This window comes from Pteropus alecto, unplaced genomic scaffold, assembly GCF_000325575.1.
Source record: "Pteropus alecto unplaced genomic scaffold, ASM32557v1 scaffold259, whole genome shotgun sequence".
Lineage (NCBI taxonomy): Eukaryota > Metazoa > Chordata > Mammalia > Chiroptera > Pteropodidae > Pteropus > Pteropus alecto.
In genome coordinates this window covers 675,364-702,716 of record NW_006442492.1, presented here as the reverse complement: position 1 = coordinate 702,716, position 27,353 = coordinate 675,364, and the positions used below count along the sequence as shown (strand labels likewise).

The 27,353-nt window shown below is 44.4% G+C and overlaps 1 protein-coding gene across 1 annotated transcript in view; it reads left to right on the top strand.

The window, feature by feature from the left end:
* The first annotated feature begins 6,013 nt into the window (after positions 1-6,013).
* Positions 6,014-27,353, top strand: part of ACACB (acetyl-CoA carboxylase beta) — an 86,997-nt gene continuing 65,657 nt past the window's right edge. Inside the window, exons 1-3 of the mRNA XM_025040072.1 lie at positions 6,014-6,645; positions 25,423-25,555; positions 27,198-27,336. Coding sequence (XP_024895840.1) covers positions 6,014-6,645; positions 25,423-25,555; positions 27,198-27,336 — 904 coding nt within the window. The remainder of the gene's footprint in view (positions 6,646-25,422; positions 25,556-27,197; positions 27,337-27,353) is intronic.

The window sequence follows — 27,353 nt, the reverse complement described above, 5'->3', positions numbered from 1 at the left end:
TTCCCTTAGTCACTCTGTGGGCACGTATCAGACCCACATGAGAATGGAGCCGGTGGCTGTGTCCTCAGTGACGGTAAGTGGCAGCAAGCTCTCAGGAGTTCATCTTGGTAGGAGAAAAAGTCTGAGTGTGAAACAGGATTGCTGATTGAACGCTGACATTCTGCCCTCACTCTCTTAAAGACCTTGATAGGTAGGATGTGGGCAGGGGAAGCTGGAAAACAAACTCATGACCCCCGTGCTTTCAAGCCCTCATTTGGCTGCTGGCCAGGACTTGTTGGAGCGGAGTGGTGTCCTGCATTCATTACGGCCAGGGCTGTGATTGCCCTGGTATCCAGCAGCTGTTGCTTGGGTTCATTTTGCAAGAAATAAAAATAGTGTTGACCGGTGCTTGGTTTTCGGGTCAGCTGGGTTATTTCAGTGAAGGCCTACAGCTTGGCATGGCAGGGTCCACAAAGGTTCATTGGAAAGACCCTGGCTTTTCCTGCCCATGGAACAAACTACATGCGCGATGCTCCTCAACTACTGCGCACGTCTAGCGTTGTTACTTTGCATGTCACTGTGCTGTTCTATCATCTTCCATGTACACGGCCAGGTGTCTGGTTTGAGGATCGTATCCATGTGCTCATGGTAACACCCTCCTTTGTTTGGAATTAATTATATATCCAGTTTTGGTGGTGAGGCAGTGGGGAAGGTATGGGTGCTGGGCCTGCTTTTGAGCGAAGTCGAGGTACCGAGCTTCCCTGAGCCACAGTTTACCAAACTGTGAAATGGTACTAAAATAATGACGATAGCAATAATATCCATCAATTGTTTTGAGGATTGGAAGCTTGAAGGCACTCTATAATCTTGATGGTTTATGTCTGTGTAAATGCCGTCTATGTTTATATGTTATTCGAAGAGCAACTGTGAGGCAGGAAAATGGGGCAAGAATTAGTGTCTCCACTTTATAGATGAGGAAACGGAGGCTCAGAGGTTTCTTTGGAAGCGTTCTCAAACCACTCCCCCATTCGTCTCTGGGTACTTCCTTGAGAAAGTTCTCGTGTGGTAATCTTGCTGTTCCGTGTCATTACTCTGAAGAGGGAAAGACCCTGAGGATTTCGTGGAAGTACCTCTTGCAAGGTAGGTTTGCGGGGTTAGATCGACTGGCCTCTATCAGAAGGACACCAGATCTTCAAGGATTTGCAGAGTGAGAGAGGGCCCAAACTGGGGAGAACTGCTCGTCACTCCATTCATTAGAGCTTCCAGTGCAGAGCGAGGCAGCTTCACCCACCATTCTTCCGTGTCCATCTTGCCCATTTGCCTGTCTGCTCAACCCCTCTCCGGGCGCCACCTGTCCATCCTTCCACCCACTGTCCTAGTCAACCATCCTTTCCCCCAGCCAGCCAGGATTTCATGAGCAAGTTCCCAAAGAGCTTACATAATACAAAACTTGCTTAGTTTGATTGGTTTTCCAGCGGAAATCAATGTAAAAAAATTCATTCTCGGGGTTTCTAGGTCTCAAATTATTGTAGCATATTTTTGCCTTGCTGGGGCAGAGGGATGCCCAGCATTTCGATTTTATGCATTCATTATTTCTTATATCTCACAATTTCAAATGTGCACATTTAAAATGTGCCTAAAATTGATCACATTGGTATAAGGTGTCCTGCTTGACACTCAACTACACGGAGACACCCAGCTTGTTGCCCTGGCATTCCTTTATAGTTTCAGAAATTAGACCCTAAAATCAAAATTCTAGCTCACCTTAATCCATCAGTTGGTGCTCAGTGTATGTGCATGGATTTATCATTCATTTGATAAACAGCTTTTAAGCACCTACTATGTACTAAGCACCAAGCTGGGTACAAGAATCCAGAAATGAATGACAGCTGGTTCGTGTCCCCAAGGACCTGAGTGGACTAGTGGACAGGCCATTTCCACGCTGTGTTGTTAGTGTCACCACGATGGAGTCTGTACCTGCTGGCCAACTCAGCCCAGGAGGCCTAGGCAGAGAGCTCAGTGAGAGCCAGCTGCAGAGTTGTGAAAGTGCTGGGCCTGTGTACGGCCAGCAGAGGGTGTGAGAGGCGAGTGGCCCTTCTACCCTGGCATGCCCTCCTGCCTGGAGAAGATGTAGGACTCTAATCTGTTGGAGCTTCTGGGGAAGCCAGAATAGCCTTTGCAATATTTTCGATGATGCCATTTGCCAATTACTAGTTTAAATTTTTCCAAGGGCGTGTGTGAGCCAGCAATTTCAGGACTCTGACCTTTCTTGCTGATGCTTTTTAAACCTTCCTTTAGGACTTACTATGTGCAAGAGGTGAGCAAGAAATAGACCCTTTCTCCAGAAGCTCCCACCTCACCTTCTAGAAGTAGGAGGGAGGGAGGAGGTGTAGGAGTTAAGAGGAGTGGCTCTCACTAAGGGCACTTTTGCTCCCCAGGGACATTTGGCAATGTTTGGAGACATTTTTGGCTGTCACAACTGAGGGGAGTGTGCTACGGGCGTCGAGTGGGTATTGGCTAGAGATGCTGCTCAACATCTCACAGTACACAGGACAGTCTCCCGCCACGAGGAAGTCTCCAGCCCCAAATGTCAGTAGTGCTGTGGCTGAGAAACCTTGGGATGAGAGCGAGGCTTGGGCATCAGAAAGTTGGAGTGGAGCTATGAAGACGTGTGTACCTGTATTTTTTTTTTTTTTTTGTCCCTGTTTTTAGTTCTTTTGGAATATACCTAGGAGTGAAATTACTAGGTCATATTCTATGTTCAAATTTTTGAGGAATCACCAGACTTTTCTACAGCAGCTGTATCAATTTACATTCCCACCAGTATTGTACAAGAGGTCAGTTTCTCTATATCCTCACCAACACTTATTCTCTCTCTCTTTTTCTCTCTCTCTCTCTCTGTCTCTCTGTCTCTCTGTCTCTCTCTGTCTCCCTCTCTCCTTGTCTCTCTCTCTCCCTCCCTCCCTCTCTCTATCACTCTGATTATTGCCATCCTACCGGTGTGAAAGTGATATATTGTTTTGCTTTGCATGTCCATAATGATTAGGATGTTGAGCCCCTTTCCATGAGCTATTGGCCATTTGTATATCTTCTTTGTTGAAATATTCAAGTCCTTTACTTATTTTAGTAAAGGGGTCTATTCAAGTCCTTTACTTATTTTAAAATTGGGTTGTTTTGTCTTTTCGTTGTTAAATGGTAAGAGTTTTTTTTTATATATATATATTTTAGATACTAGGCCAGTACCAGATATTTGGTTTATAAAAATTTTCTCCCATTCTATATGTTGGCTTTTCACTTTCTTGATACTTTTGTGATGTACGAAAGTTTTTAATTTTGATAAGTTCAATATGTATTTTTTCTTCTGTTACTCGTGCTTTTGATGTCATATCTAAGAATCCACTTCCAAATCTAAGATCATGAAGATTTACCCCTGTTTTCTTTGAAGAGATCTATGTTTTTAGCTCTTGTACTTAGGTTATTGATCTACTTTGAATTAACTTTCGTATATGGTATGAGTTAGGAGTCCAACTTCATTTTTTTTTTTTTTTTTTTGCATGGGGAGATCAGTTGTCTCAGAACCATATGCTTAAGAGACTGTTCTTTCCCCATCGAATGACCTTGATACTTTGTGAAAAAGCAATTGGCCATGTATGGGTTTATTTTTGAACTTTCAATTCTATTTCATTGGTTTATATGGCTATCTTTATGCCAGTACCACTGTTTTGACTGTATGTAGTTTTGTAGTAAATTTTGAAATTGGAATTGTGAGTCCTCCAACTTTGTTCTTTTTAAAGATTGTTTTGGCTATTTGGTGTAATTGGTAGTCCCATAAGAATCTATATATTGCTTTGGGTAGTATGGCATCTTAACAGCAGTATATCATGAGATGCCTTTCCATTTATTTAGGTCTTTAATTTCTTTCAACAATTTCTGGTAATTTTCAATGTGTAAGTGTTTCACCTCCTTGGTTAATTTGTTCCTAGGTATTTTATTCTTTTGGATACTATTGTAAATGGAATTGTTTTCTTAATTACCTTTTTGGATTGTTCATATCTGATGGATGGAAACACAATTGTGGGTTTTTCGTGTGTTGACCTTATATCCTACAACTTTGCTTAATTTGTTTATTAACTCTATTAGATTTCTTTTGTTGTTGGTTCTTTAGGGTTTTCTATATATAGGATCATGTCATCTGAGAATAAAGGTAGTTTTGTCTTTTCTGATTTGGATGCCTTTTATTTCTTTTTCTTGTCTAATTCCTCTGGTTAGAACTTTCAGTGCAATGTGGAATAGCAGTGGTGAAAGTGGGCACCCTGGTCTTACTCCTGATCTTAGGGAGAAAGCAGTCTGTCCCTGCTGAGTGTATACTAACTGTGGGTTTTTATAAATGTGCATTAGTACATAGACATTTCTTTCTGTTCCTAGATTTCTGAGTGAGTTCATCGTGAAAGGGTGCTGGATTTTGTCGAATGTTTTTTCTCTGTCAATCGAAATGATTGTGTTTTTTTTTTTTCTTTTGTTCTATTCATGTGATTTATTACATTGGATTACCCTAACATTTCTTTAAAAGGAAACTTGATGACCTTAAAAGAAAAAAATCCATCTGATACTGTGTATTACCTAGAAAATACCTTTGACAACATTTCAGCAAACTCTGTTGCCCAAAGCGTGTACCATGTGCACTGTGTAAGTTCTGAGAAATCTTGAGAACTGTTCCTCTTCCTTTAAGAACATTGTGTTGAAACTGCAAGAGAAAAAAACCTTTTAGATACTAAATTGGTATGCTTAAGCTTTGTGATCCTGCTTTTTTAATGCTTCTAGGATATGATTATGGCAAATTAATTTAGAAATTTCAGCATGTTCAGGTTGTGTTTTTGTTTATTTGCTTTGTAACAATATTTCTTTCAAGTAACAATCTGCTCATTAATAGGGCAGAGTTAGCGTGGTGGGAAGAGGCATGGGCTAGAAATCAGAATAGAAATGAATCTGGATTCATTTATTTAACAAAATTCTTAAGCTTGCACTTTATACCAGGCCCTGTTCTAGACCCTGGAATAGAACAGTGTCCCCTTGGTCTTGTTGAGCATTCATTCTAGTTTAAGCATACCTCACGTCAGGTGTACTAGCGCAATGAAGAAAATAAGGCGAGGTGCCCTTCCTCCTTCCAGGACCATGATGACAATTATGGTAATAATACAGTGATGATGGTGATGAAGATGATGATGACAGAAGCAATAGCCTCCTTAAATCTACAAATTCGAATATAGCGAAGTCTTTCTTTTGGATAACAGCTTTATTCATACACCATACAATTCCCTCATGTTAAGTATACAATTCAGCAGTGTTTAGTGTATTCATAGAGTTGTGCAACCATCAGCAAAATCAATTTTAGAACATTTTCAACACTCCAAACAGATAACCTGTACCCTTTAGCTCTCACCCCTATCTCACAGGCCTTAACCAACCACTAATCTTCTATCTCAATGAATTTGTCAGTTCTGGGCATATCATGTACATGAAATCTTTTGTGACTGGCTTCTTTCACTCAGCATAGTGTTTTTGAGATTCATGCGTGTAACATGTATCAGTGTGTCATTCTTTTTTACGGCTTAATAATATTCCATTATATGGATGTACCACATTTTATCCATTCATCAATTAATGGACATTTGGATTGTTTCTATTTTTTGGATATTTTGATGCTATAACAGAGTCCTTTAACAGACATTTCATTTAGATCTTTCTCACATGCATGTTTATGATTTACAGTGAACATGAATTAGTATACGTAAATTAGAGATGAGAAACTGAGATTCAGAGGGGTTAAGGAATTTTCCTGAGACCACAACACATTATATAGGCAGAGCCAAGAGGAGAATCCCTTCTCCACTCTCTGTTCAATGCTTCTCCCCTCCGGCTCTCTTGGCCTAATACACAGAATCTCAACTGCCCCTCTCCAGCTCCTTTAAGAGAGAAATAACTCAGTTATGTAGTCACTAAATTGCCTCTTTTTTTCCTCCCTACAGGTTTTTGAATGATCCTGGTTTTTTTATCTTGTCTGATTTTCTCTTACCTCACCTTTTCCTTGTTAAAAATCTGGGGGAAAATGACGGACATCAAGGCAGTCACAGAGAAATCAGAGGCAAACTTCGTCCCAAGTCAGGAGCCTTTTCCAGCCTCTGACAGCTCAGAAGAGCCACTGCAGAAAAATGGCGACAGCAGCTCTCTGCCAGAGACTCCTAACCAGGCTGAGCTGGCCTCTCACAAAGGTCCCAAAGACGCTTGTCAGCAAAGAACCTCCAAACCACCCCTACATCGGAATCCCCCAAGAAACTCTGTTTCCTCCAGTGATGACGCCCCAGCCAATGGAACAGGCACCCAAGGCCTCGAGGCTCTGGATACCAGTGGTCTGTCCTCACCAGCCAGGTCCCAGGGCCAGCGAGCCAGACCCCTCTCCGCAGAAGACAAGAAGCAGGCACACATCAAGAGGCAGCTGATGACCAACTTCATCCTGGGCTCCTTTGATGACAACTCCTCTGATGAGGACCCTGGCCCTGGCTCCTTCGGAGAATCTTCCCGCAGAGGCAGCCGGGCCAGCCTGGGAGCCCTGTCCCTGGAGGCTGCTCTGACATCAGGCGACTCCGAGACCCCTGCCCCCACTATAAGGTAATGTGCCCTTTGTCCTCGTAACCAGGAGGGAAGAGCAGCATTGGGGTAGGGGCTCACCCTTTTCCGCACAGTCAAGCCCTCCACTGATGCCAACACTTTCAAGGTGGCTGTTTGAAAGACAGGAGACATTACCCTTCCCTTCTTTCCTTTTCTGTTTTCAAAATCATTTATTGAGTATCTATTGCATGTACAGGGTCCATTGCCAGGGAAAGATGTACACTCTTGTACAAGATCCCTAGTCGGGGAAGATGACCTTGCATGTAACTAACTTAAGCCAAATGAGCTAAGGCCGGCAAGAGCCACAAGGGATGATGGGAGCACGGAGGGTGGGATGGTTTCCTAGCCTCCTAAAGAGACATTCATTTGTTTGTTTATTTGTTCGTTCGTTTATTCATTCATGCATTCAACAGGTAGGTAACAACTGAAAAGTATGCCTTTCCTCAGTGATGTCTAAAGAGCAGAAGCTCAAATACTGTAGCTATATTTGTCAATTTGATTGTTGGGAACAAATACCTATAGGTCCGTTACAGGTGGGTCTATCCCAGGCGCGCAGGTGGTGGCTTTTTTGTTTGTTATCAGGCTTTGCCACCTCCACTCCCAAATTACACATGGAATACAGTAGGTCCAGGAAAAAAAAAAAAAACTTGGGAAACATAGGAGAAAACAGAGAGAAGAAAAGAGGCACCAACTATAACTTTGCCAGCCATGGAGAACTCTGCTCCCTTCCAGTGTTCTTTCCTCCTTCCAGTTTGTCTTCCCTGGGGGTGGAATCTTGCTGGCTATTCTTTTAAGCGGCTCTTGTGCTCACTCTACCAAAATGAAAAACCTGGGGAAGGAGACAGGCTCTCTTCCATCTATTCCATTACTGGAAGTAGGAGATAGAGGAAAAAAAAAAAAACACAAGGGTTCCCTATGCTGATGATCTTCTGGGAAGACTATTTTGAGCTTCTGGAACGGTTAATGGAAGAGAAGGCTTCAGGGTCTGGTACAAAGAGCATACAGTCTTTGGAGTCAGAACCCAGAGTTGGGTTTAGCCCTTGGCTCTGCCACCCCCTACTGTGTGACCTCGGGCATGGCACCTTACCTCTCCCAGTCTCTTATCTTTCATCTTCGAAATGTTGAAGGGATTAGATAGGATAATGTTTGTAAAGTATGCACAGTTTGGTACATAGTAGGTGCTTAATAAGCAGTAGATTCCTCCCCAGCGCCTTTCCTGGGCTTGTCCTTTGGCCACCAGCACCCACCACTCGAATTTACTTAGAGCTTCCTCACCCCGCTTCTACCTACAGTTTGTATAAATAGCCCAGTTATCCCTTCTAACAATGGTACAAGGCTAGGGGCAGATTCCCATTTTACAAATGAGAAAACCAAGGCTCAGAGAAGTGAAGTAGCAAGATCACACGCAGTTAGGAAGTGGCAGAGCCAAGTTTAAAGGCCATGCCCGTTAGACTGCAGAACCCAGGTTCCACTATGCCTTAGTGTGCCCTCTCCAGTAATCTTCAACATTCTTTCTCCTCCAAACCCCATTCTTTCCCTCGATGTGGCAATTTCAGCAGGGGATTAGAGAAAACCAGTTTATTGAACCCAGTCACCGAAACTGGCGAACATCAGAGATTGTTAGAAGTGGATGTCCAGTCAGGGGTTGTTAACTGGTATCAAAGAGGGATGGTAAGATACTTTTATCACAATTTTCAGCAGGTTTTATAGTCCTAGCTCTGAGATGGAAAATGTACAAATAAACAAGTAAGCTGATAACATAGTTTCCAAGTGTGTCCAATGCCAAGAAGGAAACAGGGTACAGGAGAGGGAATACCTGAGGGGATCTATTTTAGAAAGACAGGTGGGGTGAGGGAAGAGCGCTTGGAAGAGGCAACTTTCAAACTAGACCCGAGCAAATTTCTGCCATGATGGAATGTTCTAGAATGAAATATTCTAGAACTGTGCATCTAATATGGTAGTCACTAGTCACATGTGATTATTAAGATCGAATTGTGGCTGGTGTGACTGAAGAACTGAATTAAAAAATTTAATTTTAATTAACTTAAATTAAAATTAAAGTCTCATGTGGCTGCTGGTTACTGTATTAATGCAGACCCAGCCCCAATGGGTAAGGAGGAACCAACTGTGTGAATTATTTCTGCTGGTGCTGATTAAGAATTTATCAAGCCAATACATCATCATTATTATTATTCTCATCTCAGAAAGTTGTAAGGAGTAAATGAACTACCATTTCTAAGGTACTTAGCAAGAGAATAAAGCCTTCGATAAAAGGTTAAAATATGGGTGGGAGGCAGCTAGTCTCCCAACTTTCTACTCACTGTCTTCCATCACCATTTTGAGAGGTTTGCTGTTTTGGGCTTAAACCACAGCTTTGTTGAGCTGGTGAATTTATGAAGGCAAGAGATATTTCACTGAGAGCCTGTCTGCATTGCCGTGAGCTGAATATTTAGTGAATTTTCTGCCCGTGTATCTTCATTGCGTAGAAACTTAGCATATAATTTAGGTAAATCATTTATTGTACCTTGTCCCAGCAAAGGGGGGTGGATAGACAGAGGTATCTCTTTCCATAAACCAGAGGCACCAAACATTGAGATACAGGCACACTGTGGGGTAGTGGGAGATACAAAGTTTGGTGATGGGCACAGAGAGGACCTCTGTGCTTTGTGACCTCGGGTGGGTCCCTAACCCTCTCTCAGCCTCCAGTGCCTCATCTGTAGCATGAGGAGGCTGGCCCAGCCCCCTGAGGTGTGACCACTGGTCACAAAACTCACTGTATACACAATTCTTTTGTCACAAGTCGATGTGTTTTTCAAAGTTGGGAATTTAGAATTTTCGCATCCAGGGCAACTTGGGTAGTTCTGCTGGTGCCTCCTAAGATACTGGCATTTCCATGAGGAATATTTCCAGCCCCCAGAGTCCCGGCATTGGAGGCCTCCTTGTTCCTTTTTTCTAATGAGTGAGAATCTTATGTGGATGTATCTTTGGAGAGTCAAGGCTTAGACACTTGTCCTAGTGCTGCTGTCTTTGGGACTCGGCTACATAAAAAAAATGACTTCAAAACCTGTGTGTTCCAGCCAGTTTCAAACAATATATCAAAACGAGGCTGAGTGTTTTGTTTTCCTGTTGTAGAGTTTTCAGTTTTGGTGTTTTGGCACCTTTGGGGACCTCAGTAACCATTTTTCTGTTGACCCTTCTGCTCACACCACTGGTAGGGCCTTGGGCCAGCTCTCTGAATGGATGTTCAGGGGGACCCCTCCCCCTACCCAAAAAAAACCCTCCAGAGTGTTGCTTTGTGGAGGGCCACTGCCTGGCTGCTTCTCTTATACAGGGTAGTGACACCCATTCCTGGGGCCCCTCAGGTCAAATCCTCAGGCCAGTTTTGGATGTGAGTTACTGAGTGCCAGGTGAGAAGGCTGGTGTGCTGCCTGCAACTAGCTGGAGCATTGAGGAAACGAAGCCTGATATAAGAAAGCAAACATGATGACAAAAAGTCCCTGTAGTTCTAGAAAGTTCTCCTTATTATTATCATATTTTTCCCTGATAAGCTGCTCAATAGTCTGGATCCCCAGGCAAATCTCCTAATCTTTTGGGCCCAGTTTCTGCAAAACAGAAGAAACTAGTCCTTCCAGCCCTGCACTAACTCCTCTCCTAGTTTTCAGATATAAAACAGGCTTGGGGAGTTTATTCCAGGGCTTTGCGCTCACTCACATGGACACCAAAGGAAAGAAGGGATGTATGTCTGTGGATCTTTAAGGAAAGAAGGGATGTATGTCTGTGGATCTTTAAGCAAAGAAGGGATGTATGTCTGTGGATCTTTCCTGCTTCCTTTAGTTTCCTCAGTTACCACTTGGCCTCTGTGCCACCCTGAAGTCCACCCTGTGGCCCACCCTGGCTTCTTCTTGCCATGCACCACCTGGGAGAGTGGCTAGGCCAGGGATAGAAAATGCTCATGTTTAATGTTGTGGTTTGGGAGGAAGTTCTTTTTGAAGCCGTCAGCAAAGGGACCTTTTTCTTCTCCCTGCGCCCTCCCATCCCAGAATACTCACAGTTGCAGCTTCATTCTGGGCCTTTGTCCTTGCTATGACCTCTGAACTGGAATGCTCCCTCTTCCCCTATGCCCTAGACTTGCCGCCAGGGCCTGCTCCACAGCGTGTGACCTATGCAGTTACCCAGGGCCTTATGCACCTGGTTGTGTGCTCGACTGTCATCCTCTTGAGATTCTTAATAACTTTTGAACAAGGGGCTCCCCTTTTTGTAGTGAGCCCGGTAAAGTCTGTAGCTGGTCCTGCCTCCACTTCCAGCTCTTGGCCCACCAAAGTCATCCCCTCTGAGGGCCTTCCCTGCCCCGCTACCTTTAAAGTATTCCCCTCATGCCCCCAGTTTCTTGATCCATCCCTTTTGATGTGTTTTCACAATACTTAATCACTCCTTGAGATTATGTCTTTAATTTCCTTATTTGTTTACTTGGCTCTTCCCCGTCTCCTGCACTGGACTGTAGGCTCCATGAAAACAGGGCCATGTTTATGGGGTCTCCACTTTTCCCTACTACCTAATGTGGTTTCATGGCAGACTTTGGATAAATATTTGCCAAATGCATGAATGAAATGAGCAACCCAGACTCGCCAAAGACAAAATTCTGTGTTTCTGGGGCACGCAAAACACTTGATGAATGAGTCTGGAAGCGGATAGGCGAAATGGATGAGTGAGTAAATAAATAGATGCATGAATGAACAAATGAGTGGGCATTTTGTTGCTGCCTATTTTAGCTGAATGAAATGAGCAACCCAGACTCGCCAAAGACAAAATTCTGTGTTTCTGGGGCACGCAAAACACTTGATGAATGAGTCTGGAAGCGGATAGGCGAAATGGATGAGTGAATGAGTAAATAAATAGATGCATGAATGAACAAATGAGTAGGCATTTTGTTGCTGCTCTATATCAGCAGTAGAATTTTTGTTTTCATAAAATTCTTTTTGCATACATCTCGTGACTTTGTAGACTAGTTCTGGGGTTAAACTATTTTGAATTTTTCTTCTGTCTTTAATACAGTTGTGTAATCTCCCCGTTCCCTTCCATCCTCCCACCTGATAAGAGCTGGCTAAGATTATAGATCCAATGCCTTTGTGCTGTCTGTTCAGCCCTCCTCCCCGCCTCCCTGTGCCTTCCCCGCCATCATTCTCTTCCCTTTTGGGTTCATCTCAGGCCAGCGGGTGGGACTTGGCCTTTTCTTGGACTTGGAAACAGTTCCCACAGGTTAGAATTCCCATGCAACCCTTAGAAATAGAGCTGATGAGAACATGACATAATGTGGCAAAATAGATGCTCACATACTAAGAAATGAAGGTTACAGGGTTATCTTATTTTGTTTAATGAGCAGCAGTGTAGTTAGGGCATAATGGGCCTGGGGTGATACCAAGTTCAGAGTTGCCCCTTACAAGCTTGTTACCCTAATAGTTCTGCCCTGTGAGGTGCATGTGTGGACTGAAGTGGGGTGAGAGACAGGTTCAGGATTCCACAACTCAGTCCTGAAATTTAAAGTTATGAAACTCAAGTTTATAAATTGATGGTGAACTCATTTAGCAGCAAACTTGCCTGGAATAGTTGCAAAGTTATTCATAATCTTTATTCCATTTTTGTGTGAATTTGCTACTGAAATATTAACCTGAAAATGTATAACATAAAGCTATACCTATCCCCCGCCCCCCCAAATTCCCCAGTTCCAAAGCACATCGGGCCTTGGAAGTTTTGAATAAGGGATTGTGGACCTGTATGTAACATGCTTAGAACATTCCTGGCACATAGCAAGCACAAAAAAATGCTTGTCCTTAACGAATGCGTGGATGTGGCTGGGAGACTGGAGGAATGTCTCCAAATAATTAATAACCATTGTCTTTATGAGGCACGATTATAAATAATTTAAGTTTTCTTCTGTGTTTTCTAACCTTCTACTGTAAATTTTGTTATAACAAGTTTTAACAATGTTTAATAATAAAACATTGTTAAAAAATACCGGGGGGTGGGTAGTGAACTGGTCATCTCACTTCCTAGATAAGAAGCTGAGAGGTTCAGGGGTCCGTCCGAGGTCTCCCAGCAAAATCACCACAGACCCAGAGTGCCATTTGAACTCAGACCCTCAGCAGATACAGATTAGAAAGTGGTCTGTGGGGGAAAAAAAGTGGTCTGTGAACTCCCAGTGTTGATGTTGCCAGCTGATCTGGGCTCCAACAAAGGCACCTCCATTAACTTTCTAACTTGTTCTTTCCATTAGTGGGAAGAGTTAGGAGACAGGGCAATTTATTGGGAACCATTCAGCTGTGTGATCTTGGGGACATTACCTACCCTCTCTTGGCTGGACTGGATGCTCCAAGGTCATTTGTGGCCCTTACAGTCTCTGCTTATGTTCATTTGTAGATGAATATGTAGCAGCTGGGAGGCAGGAGATAAAGGAAGAGAGTGGCTGGAAAATTGGAAAAAGCTTATTAATTTATAACTATTTTCCCTTGGCCAATTACTGCAGATGGTTTGGGTTCCAGGCAAGTTTAAGGACAAGTTAAGAGATGAAATGGTCAAGCAGAGAAACTGAGGTTTGTCCCCTCGATTCATTCTCTTGGGAGCATTTACTACAACCCTGGGTACTAGGCACTGCAGTTGGTACTATAAATGTGTAGATGGTGAGACCCGTCCCCTGCCCTTGGGGAGGTCAGGGTAGAGGTCTGAGAAGCCACAAGCCAAAAGCATTTTCTTTCGTAGAGAGAATGATGGAGCGGATAACCACAGTCATGCTGGAGGCTGGCAGCTGAGGACTGGCCTGCTGACTCCTACACTCAGCCATCACATGACCTGGGCCCAAGCTGTCTATAATGAGGCCACACTAGTATCTACCTCACAGGGCCAGTGTCAGGCTTAATTGAGTTGCTATGAGCACAGCACTTAAAGCAGTGTCTACCCTGCAGTCATTGTCATTAAGTGCAAAGCACAGTGCCATAAAAGAGGCCCAGGACCCACAGTCATACGTGTCTGGGTTTACATCTCGGAGCAGTCCCATGACCTTGCTGAGCTGCAATTTCCTTCTCTATTGAAGCAGGATAATACAGTGCCTACCTCAGAAGCATGTTGAGAGCACATGGAATGAAGTGACTGGAGTAGACGGCCCCCGGTTGCTATTCGTTGAATGGGCATCTCCCAGAGTTCTCACCTGTGGCCATGTCTTTCCCCAAACCCCTCCAGACATATACTTTTAAGGTATGGTAGTTGGTATTCACAGAGGAGGAAGAGGGATTTATACAAGGATAAAAATACAAACCAGCACACCGTCGCTGGCTCTTTTTCCTGCCATTTCCCAAACTGCTCACTTCCACTCTGGGGGTGTTGAATTTATGAGAGGTTCGGCAACACAGACCTCAGATTCTGGGAAGGCAAGTGAAGGTCTGTGAGGTCTGGACCTGAAGGAGGGGGCCCTGACTGGGAGTGAAAGCACACCAGAAAGCAAACGAATGAACACCTGGGACCGCGCATCGCCCTCCCTGTCCCCAGTGGCATCCTGGGCGGGCTTGCAGTGGGTGCTTCTTCCCCAGTCCCTTCCTGTTCATGGTTGCCATCTGCACCTTTTCTTATCAGCTCTGAGTAGTGAGCAGGTCATAACACTTTAAATTGTCTATAAATATTTTTATTTGTCCCTACATGGAATGCCATAGATTGTTCTATAATGTGTTATTTATTTATTCATATATTAATTTAGGAAGAGGCTAGCAGAAACCCCATTTTCAAATCTTTTAAGCCCTCAAGATGTTTTATGGGAGCCTGGGATAAAAAGGATCCCTGTCTTTTCATTGTTCTATTTGTGGAATGGATCTTGAGGTTTGGGGGACGTCGGCTATTAAATTAATACAAGGTGCGGAGTGACTAAACATTCTTATTTTTCCCCTTCCCCTTAATCATCAGCATGCTGTTTTAGAAAAATCATTCACTCCTCTGTACTTAATGTAACATTTTCCTCATCATATATTGAAAGGGATTATTTTATTCTTTTAATGAAAGTGATGAGGGAGAGGTCAACAGGGCAGGAGTCCAAAGAGGGACCTGACCTGGATCTCTGGTGACCAGATTCTTGTCTTAAGCTGTGGAAAAGAATTCAAGGACAGGACAAACGGCAAGCAGGAAGTTTTATTAAAGCGAAAGTACTCACTTAAAAAAAAAGTGAGGGCAAGCTCTGAGAGTCACCCTAGCTGTTTGGATTACGGGCTTTTGTTTTCTTGGGGTGGGGTTGGAGACGTGAGATTGGCAATGTAGGTGATGTTATAATTAGCCAAAGCTGAACAAAGGACAAGGGAAGGACTCTGGAGCCTTTCCCTGGAGGGAGGGGGCGCCCAAGGCCATCCATCTATCTTGTCTCCCAGGTCTTGGCTTGTTTCTCCAGCCTGAGTCTCAGGCTCCCAATCAAAACTGGGAGAGGGCTTAGTAAGGGACCAAGGAAAAATTCTGGAGCCCCATCCTGGAGGGGAGGGGGAACTTCCCTAGGCTAACCTGCCTCCAAAGCACAGGATAGGTGGATGATTTTACAGAAGAGGAAGTGGAGAGAAGGGGTTTGCTCAAGGTCACACAGCAAGTAGGGACAGGCCTGAGGTCAGTCATTGCTCAGGTCTTTCCACCATATTGCTAGTCACTTGCACGTGCATTTTCTTGTTAATCGTGTGTGTGTGTGTGTGTGTGTGTGTGTGTGTGTGTGTGTGTTGTCATTGACTTAGGTTTTCCCTCTGCAATACCAACAGGTTAAATTTAGCCTCTGATAAGTCTGAGGAGAAGAGTTTATAGCACAAGACTACAAGTACTGCCAAGTTTGAACTATTTCGTTGAAAATCACAAGTATTGATGTTCGTATAAAAGTGGTGGTGTCCTCGTCTTTTATTCCCTAATAATGCAGGCAGAAAAATCCCAAATTGTCATCATTCTGATGACATGAAAGACCAACCATCTAAGTGGAATCCCGTTCATGAGAGCCCTGGGTAAAGTTAGGTGTGTTAGCATGTCTCTAAGGCTGTATTAGCAGAGAAGTTAAAGGTTATATTCACACAGTGTTCAACAAGTGTTGGGGTTTTGGTAATAGAGAATAAAAATCTAGAGCAATGTAAGTAAACTGGTGGGAGTTCTCTCCTGCATGATCCCTGACTTTGCATAGGGTAGGATATTTTGAAACCCTTCATTTCCCGATTTTAATTGTTTTTTTTTCTATTTTGGGGTAGTTACATTTAAATTTTGGTCATTTGGGGGATGAATACTTTATTGGTTTTCGTTTGAAATTTTTTGAAAAATCAGCTTAAGGTGGCTTTCTTTTTCTGGAGGGAATGAAGATAGTCACAAAGAACCTTCTAGGAACTCTGAAGAGCTGAGAAATTTGTTTACCTGTTTTATTTTTTTTAAAACCTATTATTGGAGCATTATTTAATATGCTGTTAGAGCACAGCTAACCAGTGCCCTCAAGCAGGGCTGCTTATACTGCTCCAGGGGAAAATCACTGTTCCTGTTCTGGCCCCTTAGATGGTGCCTCCTTGGAGGTGTGGCCCAGGTATGCCTTTTGAAGGGAATCATTTGTAAACATTTACATTATTTTTTGTTTGCTGTAAAGTAGGCTACATTTATTATTGCAGTGTTTTCTAGGCAGTGTTTTGTATCTTTTTTATTTATTATAAGTACTTGGAGAAGCATTTGTTTATTCTAACTAGAATCAGTTTGCTTGGGTTTAGGTCACTGCTCTGTCACCTTGGGCAACATACATCTCTAGGTCACAGTCCGTCATTGTTCCTTATCTGCATTATGGGGGAAAAAAAATAAGATTGCTGAGAAGATTAAATAAGACAAAGGCACAAACGAGCACTCGGTAAATGTTAGTCTCCCCAGAAAGAAGCTTATTTAGGGTCACAGGTTGTGTGGGGTCGTTTCCTGTCTAGGAGGCCCTCACTTTAGTAGGGGACTTAGGTGGTTCAAAGTATGTGCTAGAAGCTCACTGGAGGAAGAGGACATGGAGCAAACATGTCCCTGGAAGCAGAGGCGATAGAAAGAATAAGCAAAAACAGGAACTTGGAAGACAGAAGTTGACTTGCTACGGGGCCCTTTTACCAGGCACCGTGGAGACAGCTGGCTCATTTTAAATAACCCATATTGTCCAACACTCCCCTATTGTGTGTGTATTCAAGCTCATTAAATGCTGGCGAGGTTCTTGCAGGGGCCTGTAGGAGGCGGACCTCCCCAAACTCTTCTACTGCAGTTTGGGGAGCTGGGAGGAAAGTAGCCAAGAGGTTTTTTTAAGTCTCGGGCCCCTCCTGGCGCCCCAGATCAGCGGCGGCTCTGCAATTGGTGGGTCGGCGCGGGGACGGGGCGGGGACGGGGCGGGGAAGTTGGCTGCGTCCCGATCCAGTCTAGGTACAGGAGGCGGGACCCTCCGTGGAGGAAGGCTCCACGTGGGGGTGGGGGCGTGCCCGCCCAGGACACTTGGCGCGCAGGAGGCATTTCGGCATGGAGGAAGCGCAGCGCCAAGTTTGGTGTTTGCAGGCTGCTGCACAAAACTTCCCAAGAGGCGCTCTAGAATCGCGCCTCCGCCTCCGGGACGCGACCTGGCTTCCTGGTTGGGCCCCGGGACCAGGGTTTGCTTCAGGGAGTTAGGGGGTTGCACGTCCTGCATCCCAGCCGGAGCCCGGTGGGATTGGTCCGCGGGGCGGTCAACATGAGTCCTGACAAGCGCAAGGTCTGTTTCCTTGATCGCAAAGTAAAGTAAGTAAGCTTGCAGTTTTAATGACTGTTCAGTTATCTTTTACAAACTTATGCAGCGCCCTCTCCACTTCCCGGCCCCCTTGTGAAATTAAGCTGTGTGTCCTCTTAGCACCACCCCCTCTTCCTTGCCTCTACCCAAAGAAATGCAAACTTCAGTTTATCTGGTGGGGGGAGACGGAGCCTGACTTTCATAAACACTATCTGGCCTTGGCAGTGGAGGAGAAGGCTCGATTTGGCAGTGATGTTGGTTGGAGGAGGGCGCGCAGGAACACACAGGTGCCGCAAGGTTGACGGGTTGGCGGAAGGCCACGCTTTCCTCCTCTTCCTCCCCTTATCCTTTTCAAAGGTAATGGTCGTGGGAAGGCAAGCCTCTGACACCTAGTGATTATGAAGTCCGGAGCGAATCAACGTGCACCTGAGCAAGAATCACATTTAAGGTTATTTTCTGAGCAGGTTAGTGTAGGCATTTCTGTGCTTGAGCGCTTCTCAGCCCCACCTGCTAGATTTTTTTTTTAATCTTCATTTTATTGCATTTTTAAAAATTACTAAAGTGATGCTGTGTTTGCTTTTGAAAATTTAGAAAATTATAGATAAGCAGAAAGGAGGAACAAAAATCACCCCTAACTGCACCCCCATGATCTTTATTAACAGTTTCATTAGCAGCCTTTCCCCCCCATGTAGTTATGTTTTAATTTATGAATTTGAAGCATTCAGAACATATTGTATTGTAACTTGCTTTTTGAATTGATATTAAATGACATTAAACTTTCTGCCAGTGGGCTCAGCGGACTGTGACCCACAGCCCATTTTTTTGTATGATTTGCAGGCAAAGAAGGGCTTTTTAACTTTTAGATGGTTAAAAGATTAAAATAAAATACTAATCAGTGGCGTGAAAATTACGTGAAATTTAACTTCGTTCACAAATAAAGTTTTATTGGAAAATAGCCACGCTCATTGTTTATCTATTTTCTATGGCTGCTTTCAGGCTTCAAGGGCAGAGTTAAGTAGTGGGACAGAGTCTGCCTGGGCCATAAAGCCTAAAGTATTTACTATCTGGTTCTTTACAGAAAACATTGGCCAACTTTTCTTTAACATGCTTTTTACTAGGTCTCTTGGGTTCCTTTAAATGGATACACCTTAAAATGTATAAATAATCCACTATAGATAGCAAATACGTGGGCTTTTCATTTTTTCTTTTTTCTTTTCCTTTTTTTCTAATAACCAGCACTGTGAAAGACAGCTTTGTAGCTAAGTCTGCCCCCATCTTTTGCTCTTTTCTCAGGATATCTTTACCCAGTCCATAACTAGTTCCCGTACGCCTCCCATGGGTGAGGCCTGCATCTGGGTGCAGGAAGGCACACAAATGTTTGGGAAACATACCTCTCCTTCTAGGAACTCTTGGTCCAGTTGGAGAGCTGGGTGTTTTCTCAATAATTCAAATCCAAGGCCTATGGGGTGCAATAGTGATAACTGTTACCATTCATGAGGTGCTTTCAGTATGCCAGACGGACCGCTTTGTAGGTATGATCTCATGCCATCTTTGCAACACCACCAGGGGCTGCTTAAGTGGGGGCTGTCATCCCCGTTTTATAGATGAGGAAACTGAGGCTCTCAGTGCTAGGCATAACTGGGATTCTCACTCAGGCTGTTGCCCAAAAGGCTCTCTGTAGGCAGCCAGTTTCTACCACTTCAAGAGCACAACTTCAAAACTAAGAGGTCTTTCCTAATGTTAGACTAGTCAGAAGATTAAAAGACTGGACAGAAAAGTAGTGCAGCTAATGAGCATGCCAGGGAGTGAGGACTATTGGAGCTGGAAGGGCCTTAGTAGTTGTTTAATTCCTTTGATGGGAGATTCAAAATAGATTAGAGACATGTTCCAGACATGTGGCCAGCCAGACAGGAGGGAGGCTGATCTTGTATTTGTTTGGTCCTTTTGCAGAGGAGACTAACAGAGTCTTTGGAGGATCCTCCTGGGAGTGATTACGTTGTGTGTGAGCAAAGGGGCAGGGGGCCAGGCTTGGATCACAGTCCGTCTTGTGTACTCAGACTTTTGTTGAACACAGAGGTCACATTTCTTCCACATTTGGAGCCCTGGTCTAACTCTTCTGGCAAAAACACTCAAGTACTGGAGTATACCCAAAGCAAGCCACGTGGCCTATGAAGGATACTTTTTTCCTGATCTGTAAAGCTATTCACACCAGAAGTTTAACATATACATCTTGAATGACATTTAATTGTACACATTAATCCAAAAGAATATCTTTCACAAACCACTTTAATCCGGAAGAATAAACTTGCAAGAAAATGGAATTGTCCCTGCAGGTCTAGGCCATGTGGTTACCATATTTATAATAATTTGAAGATGCTTTATTTGGTCACTGCAAGGTCCCTCTCTTAGCTTGGAGTTGCTAAAAAGACGAGAGTTAGACAGCCCCATACTCTGCTACTGAGCTGTGCAACCTTGAGCAAATGTCATCAACCCTTTGAACCTCAGTTTCCTCATCTTTCAATGGGACTAATACTAATAGGCCTTTCCAGGGGTCTTGAGACTGTCTATCTAGCACTGGAACCCAGCATGTGCCAGATGCCCAGTGCTCAGGAGGTGCTGGCCTCGAGCGCTGTCCCAGGTCAGTACAAACTTTGTTTGCACAGCTGATAGCAGTAATGACAGAGTTCCTTTGTGAAAGAGATCTGTGGTGGAGTCAAGAGGCATTTGGGATCCTTTCTCAAAGGCTTGACTAACTACTAAGGAGCCAGAATTAAATGCTGACCTGCTTCCCTTGGTGTGCAAACAGGGCCAGAGCTCAGAGAATAGAGAAATGCATGTGGGTGAGAGTCGCTGGAGAAGGGCTTCTTAGAAGAGACTTGAGTTGGATTGGATGAAATAAAATTGGGGAAGGGAAGGCGGAAGAATCTGGTCTTAAGTGAGTTCCACAATGCCCCATTATGAGTGATGTTACTGCCATGGGAATTCTGCTCAGAGTCAAGGCCAACTGTCCATGTTGAAATGCTGGTCGTGGATCTATATGTGTTTTGCACCCCTGCCTGTACATTAGAATTTCCTAGTGGGGGGCACTGGGAGAGGGCTTTTGAAAAATGTAAATGTCCGAGTGCCCCTCAAACCCTCACCCCCAGTCATGCTTATTAACTAGTCCAGGTGGGGCCTGGGCATCAGTACTTTTTAAAGCTTCTCATGGGTTGAAGTGTACAGTTGGGGTTGAAAACTGCTGCCTAACTCAAAGTTGACAAACGGATTTCATAAAGGGACAGATAGTATATATTTTCAGCTTTATGGCCATATGGTTTCTGTCACAACTACTCAGTTCTGCTGTTTACTGCACCAGCAGCCATAGATAATATATAATCAAATGGGCATGACTATATTCCAGTCACACTTAATGGACACTGAAATTTGAATTTCATGTAATTTTCACATGTCACAAAACACAATTCTTTCTCAAGCATTAAAAACATAAAAACCATTATTTACTTGTGGGAGGTACGAAAGCAGATGGCAGACTGGATTTAGCCCTTGGGCCCTAGTTAGGCTAACCCCTGGCCTCACCAAAGTGGTCATCCCAGGAGTACTGAGGGGACAGGTGACCTGAGACATTTCCATGGTTCCATTTATCTGGAAGCCCAAAGATGAATTCAAAGTTACCAGCCTATACAAGGCTAGGCAATGTCCTTTCTTTCTTACTTGTGTCGTGATAGTAATGAGGCCTTCACTTCTGTTAGCTCATCACCTCTCTGCAGTTACCCCCCCATTATAAAAAGGAAAAGGGAGGTAAAGGATTTAAAGACTGGTTAATGCCAGGGCCCTAGCCTGATGGCCCCGCACTGGGACTCTTATAATGGCTTCCTTGCAGAGAGACGCCTCAGCTAAAGCTCTTCACTGCAAGCCAGACCCAGTGCTGAAACCTGGACACATGCTCTATGAGGCAGATATGCTACGACACACAGAGTATCGAAGCAACTTTCCCACGATTACACAGGTCATAAGTAGTAGATTCCAGACCCAAAGCCTGGGAGAATGGCTCTGGTCTACCAGGGTTTCCCAACTGCGAACTATTGACGTTTGGGGCCTTATAATTCTTTGTGATGGAGGCTGTCCTGGAAGCTTCGCAGGATGTTGAGCGGCATCCCTGACCTCTGCGCACTAGATGCCAATAGCACTCGTCAGGTTAGGACAACCAAACATGTCGGCAGACATTGCTGTATGTCCCCAGAGAGCACAGTAGCCTCCCTAGTTGAGGATCCTGCATTACACATATTGCCTCTCATTGTGCTTGTTTTTTTAAAGTCCAGACAACAGAGGTACTTTCATTTATCTCAGATAGCTTTCTGCTTCAAAATTAGATTGTGGGGGCCTGTCTGAGCCTCGGTTTCCTCATTGTGAGCAGGAGATGGTGGCCTCTCCTGCACAGGGCTGTGAGGTTTCAGTGAGAAGCCTCCTGTGCTTTATCCGTGGTGACACTGCAGAATATTATTTCCTCCCTCCCAATGTGCTTCTGGCTGGTCTCGTGCCTCAGCAGCTGACTGTGTTTGGCTGACAGCTCTGTTGCATAGTTGATAGCACCTGAAGCAATTTCCAAAGTCATCATTTCAGCCACCACACTTGCCTTGGAGCAAATGCCAGCCTAAGGTCAGCACTCCAGAGCCAATGTTGGTTGGCCTCCAGCTTTGTCAAAAACAAATAAAAATAGCCATCAGCCTGTAGACAGGGCCTTAAACAATCCGCCCCCTGCCCCGAAGCATTATGTGTGTTCACCAACCTACTTTGCTGTGATGGGTTTGTGACCCACCTGATGGAGCGGGTGGGTGGCTCTGTCACCAGTTTTAATATCAAAATGGTGGCCATGAATGGTTTTTCCCCAGGCCATACAGTGGTGTTTTTTCTAATGGTCGAGGTTTGCTTTGTTGCACTTTAGGTCGGATTGCTAGAGTTTTAATGTTTGTGTGTGTGGAAATGGGATGTCTCAGACTTTCTGAAGCCAAAGGATCAAGCCAGCCCGTTGGGGAAGATCGTGAACAGAGTGAGGAGAGTGCACAGATGGGGAGCCGGCCTGGGCAGGGGGTGGCCTAATGAATGCCTTTCCTGGTGAGGTTGAGAGATCAGCAGGCCCAGGCCTCAGTGCACTGATATAATAATATAGAGAATAATGTGTGCCAGATCCTATCGTTTACTTTCTGTGTATTAATTTATTTACTCCTCAGACGTCAATAAGGTCCATGTTATTCTCATTTTAAAGATAAGGAAACTGAGTGCCTTACCCAATGGGTAATGGGATGGCCATGGCTTTCAGCATCTTTAGGATAACTGGATCAGGGGTCTGCAAGTTATGGCCCTTGGGCCAAATATGCCTGTTTTTGTAAAGAAATAAAATTCTTGAAAATGAATTGAACTACCTGTTCATAAAACGTACTTATGATAAAAATACTGTTTACATTTGCAAGATGATGTTGACCTTCCAAAGTACTTTTCTAAATCCTATTTCATTGCAGCAGTTCAATCTGGGAGGTTTTAGAAGAAAAGATGCTTGCAATTTTGGGGAGGCAGCGAGGCTATCTTAAGGGCCAGAAATCATTTGTTCATTTATTTGTTCATTCAGTCAGTCACCATGAATAAGCCGAGTAGAATGGAAAAGGTCCTAATTGAAAATATCCTGTAGTAGCACATAAACATGATGGTTTCTGTCACTCATTTCTCTGTTTCCGTTAACCTAGAAGTCTGTTTTTTCACCTCTGACAGGTAGGCTCACTCTGGGGATTGGGGACAGACTTCAGGTTTGCAGAAAGCTTTTTCCCATGGGAAACTCTACTGGCTGTAAAGTCTTTGAATAGCAGAAAATGCCCACACCCAACATTTCTTGGTGTGATGGAAAGAGCCCCAGGCCTGCTGACTTGCTGGTGACCCACCCCCTTTGCCTGGCTGGCCCTCAGTTTTCTCAGCTATAAAATGGAACTTTTCTTCCCTGACTGCTTATTTGCTTCCATCCTTGCTGTTGCCTGCTCAGGCAGTAGGCCACAGCATGCTGGCGATGTTCCTTATGAGCAGTCAATTTTTCACCCAAGCTTTTGGCCCCCTGAGTCGACTCAGCCCCAGCCTTCCAAGATGCCTGATGACATAGCCTCTGGACACACCTCTGAATGGCTAACCTCTAACCTAATTCCTGGCAAGTGGCTTTTAGCTTGAATACCCTGTGGCAGGATTAAGTGAGTGGACTGAATGTGTCTGCCTGATTCCACTCCGGTCAAAATCTCACCAAGTGCCAGCAAAGAGATTTTTTTTTTTTTTTTTCAAAAAAAGAGGAAACCCCTCAAGCCTGGGAGGACAGGAGGGAAGTTAGCAACATTTTGGAAGCTGGAAAGCAGATGAATAAGTGGCTTAGCAGAACCAAGAGGGCAGATTGGTAAAGCAGCAGTGAGGAGAGCCGAAAACCTACTAAATATCGATGGGCACAGGAGCTGGCAGTGCCCAGAGCCTCTGCAACTGGGGGTAAAGGGGATACCAAAATGAGAAGGATTGGGTGAAAGACTCCCAGAGCCCCTTGCTTGCTCTGTGTGTCTGGGGGCTGCCCACTTCCATCTAACAGAAGGCAAGAGGTTTGTTCTCTGGAGAGGGAAAGGCAGAGGGTCTTGGGACTGGGGAATGATGGGCACAGTGGAGGGTGTGGGGCTAGTATTCCTAACAGGAGGATGAGGGTCTATGTAGGTACCCAATCCTAAAACCTGCCCCGCCCCGCAGACCGTCCGAGAAGTTACGCCTCCTTCTTTGCCCCGGCTCCTGGCCAGCCTTTCCTCCAGGCAGGAGACCCAGAGACTTTTCCCAGGGGAATTGGACCAGTGAGGAAGACTTTAAAGACACAGCCCTCCTAGATCACCCCGTGTTGAGCTCAGGGTCCACTGGCTTTATCACATTCCAGTACTTCTGATCAACCCTTAAGTTCCTGCTCTTGGTCATGAGGAAGTGACCAAGGCTACCAAACATTTGGGTAGTTTCTAATATGGGAGACAGGCCCCAAACAAACCAACAAAATGACACAGGAAACTTAGAAAAACAAATCATGCTAGGAGACGAGATCTTGAAAAAGCTATTATTAATACTCATCAAGGTTGGAGAGGATGTACACATAGGAACAGGATGCATAAAAAGAAACCTTTGCAGATGAAAATAGGCTCTTAGACATTTAAAATGATAGCAGAAGTGAAAAGTTCCACTGAACGGAGGAGTTAGAAGGCTAAAGGAATCATCCAGAAAATAAAAGAGATAAAAAAATAGAAGAGAGAAAAATACATAATAACATGGTGGGCCAGTCCAGGAATTTCAGCATCCAAATAATAGCACTTCTGGAAAGAATAAATAGCACTTCTGGAAATAGTAAATTTAGCAAATTGCATGGCCCTATTGAGAGGTTGGGAGAAGGGAAATGGATGGGATGGCCGAATAAGAGCATTAATTCCTCATCCCAAATAGGAAGGCTACAGGTGGTGTCTCAGATGGATGACCCACAAAATAGTATACTCACATCGTTCGGAACTATGGAGATGTGTAAATGCCACAAAAGTGATTTTCTCTGGTGTCGCGTTGTGGAGGAGTGGGGCAAAATCCTCTTTTATTATATATTTTTTTGGTTCGTTTTCACTTTAAAAAAATTTTTGATATATGCATCCAAAAAAGTACATGAAAAGTTATCAATACTGCTTAATCTGTCTGAAGTATTAGAATGTGTGACTTCCTGATCATAGACTTCCACCTCTGTTATAAGTTTTTGGATATTATTTGAGTTCCTAAATTATGGGCATATAAAGTAAAAATTTAAGATTAAAAATCTAAATATACAGCTTGGAGTGTGGGTCAGGGGATTGCTCCTGCTTTATTCGTGAGCTGGCCTCTTGAAATAAATGCTTCACGGTCCCTGTGGGTTTTATAGATGCCAAGCACCCGACTCCCTCCCTGAGTGTCCCAGGCTTCCTGGCTCATGCATGTCTGTCCTGTTCCCTCCACAGACCCAGTATGTCGGGACTCCACCTGGTGAAGAGGGGCCGAGAACAGAGGAAGGTGGATCTACAGAGAGACTTCACCGTAGCTTCTCCAGCCGAGTTTGTCACACGCTTTGGGGGGAATCAGGTCATTGAGAAGGTATAGATGGGGTCCTGGTACTCTGAGTGGGGCTGGGTGGTGTGGGAGAACCAGCTTCAGGCTGGGTACTCATGCTGCAGAGAGAAGACAAGCACTTGCTAAGTGCTGGGTGCCAGACTTTTTCAGATTTTCACCCTCAGGCAGCCTTATGCAGCAGATGCATGCATGACCCCCTTTCACAGAGGAGGAGCCAGGCCTCTGAGAAGGTCAGGAGGCTCCCCAAAGGACCCCGATGTGCTTTATGCAAGGGTTCCTAGGTTATTGGGAGGGAAGCATGAAACCCAGCCCTGCCTTCCTAAGGTTTACAGCTTCTTAGAGGAGAGGAGACCTATTTACTTGAATAACAGTAATGAAAGGAAACAGCTAAAATTTGTCATTTTTGAAAGGGGAGAAAGAACGCTGAACCTAAGCCAGGAGTTCTGGGGTCTGTCTGCTGTGACCACTCATAGAATGTCACATCTGGGCTCAGTTTTCCCTTCTGTAAAATAGAGGCAGTTGCGTTCCAAATCTCTAATGAGACTTGTCCTTCAGGGCTGTTGTGAAGATTAGTCCATGATGTAAGGGCCTTAAAATTATGGACTTGCTCCGTAAGTCAGAGCTTTGAAGACACATGCCTAATTTTTTTTAAATAAGAAAACTAGAGCTTGGTTTTGTTTCTTAGAGACCAGGCCAAGTGGTTGGTCAGTCTGAGCTTCTTATGTGGAGGCGAGCTCAGAGGGAGAAGGAACTGCCTAATGCCACACAGTCAAGTTCATCTCATAATGAGAATTGAAACCAGGTTTCTTCTATTGCTCTCTGTTGCTGGGACCAGCCAACGTTACTGCCTTTCCTCCTTACCAAATCTGAAGCCTTTAACCTGCATGATGCAGAGGCAGCCACAGGGGTCCATTCAGAACACAGGTCACGCTGTGGAGAGTTCAAGTCTCAGCTCTGTCACTTACTAGCTGTGTGACCTTGAGCAAGTGCCTTAACGCCTTTGAGTTTTAATGTCTTTAACCCCAAGCAGGGATAATAATACAACCTCTTTCAAAGGCCTGTTGTGAGGATGGCATGAATGCTAGTGAGATACATTGTATTGTAGCTTGGTCCATACAAAACTCAAAAAATGTGATCATGATGGCACCAAATAAAAGAGTCAAAAATCATCATTCATTTATTCATCCATTCATCCCTCCCTCCATCCCTTCATCCATCTGTCTATCCTTTTTTTTTTCCATCCATCCATCCATCCGTCCATCCATCCACCCACCTGATTATTCATTCATGCAGTTGGAAGACTCTGAGCACCTGCTCTGTGCTGGGCTGTGTGCTGTAAAAATACGAAGAAGGATGTTGTGCTCTATATACTGCGGGGAGGCTCTGTAGCTGTGAAACAGATCCTGGGGTGGCACACAACATCTAGTCCAGGTAGATATCCTTTTCTCCAAATTATTTTTCCATCCATCCATCCATCCATCCATCCACCTGATTATTCATTCATGTAGTTGGAAGACTCTGAGCACCTGCTCTATGCTGGGCTGTGTGCTGTAAAAATACAAAGGATAATGTGATCTATATACTGCAGGGAGGCTCTGTAGCTGTGAAACAGACCTCGGGTGGCACACAACATCTAGTCCAGGTAGATGTCCTTTTCTCCATCCAGGTGCTCATCGCCAACAATGGCATCGCTGCCGTGAAGTGTATGCGTTCCATCCGCAGGTGGTCCTACGAAATGTTTCGAAATGAGCGGGCCATTCGGTTTGTAGTCATGGTGACTCCAGAGGACCTCAAGGCCAATGCAGGTATTTGGGCCTTGACT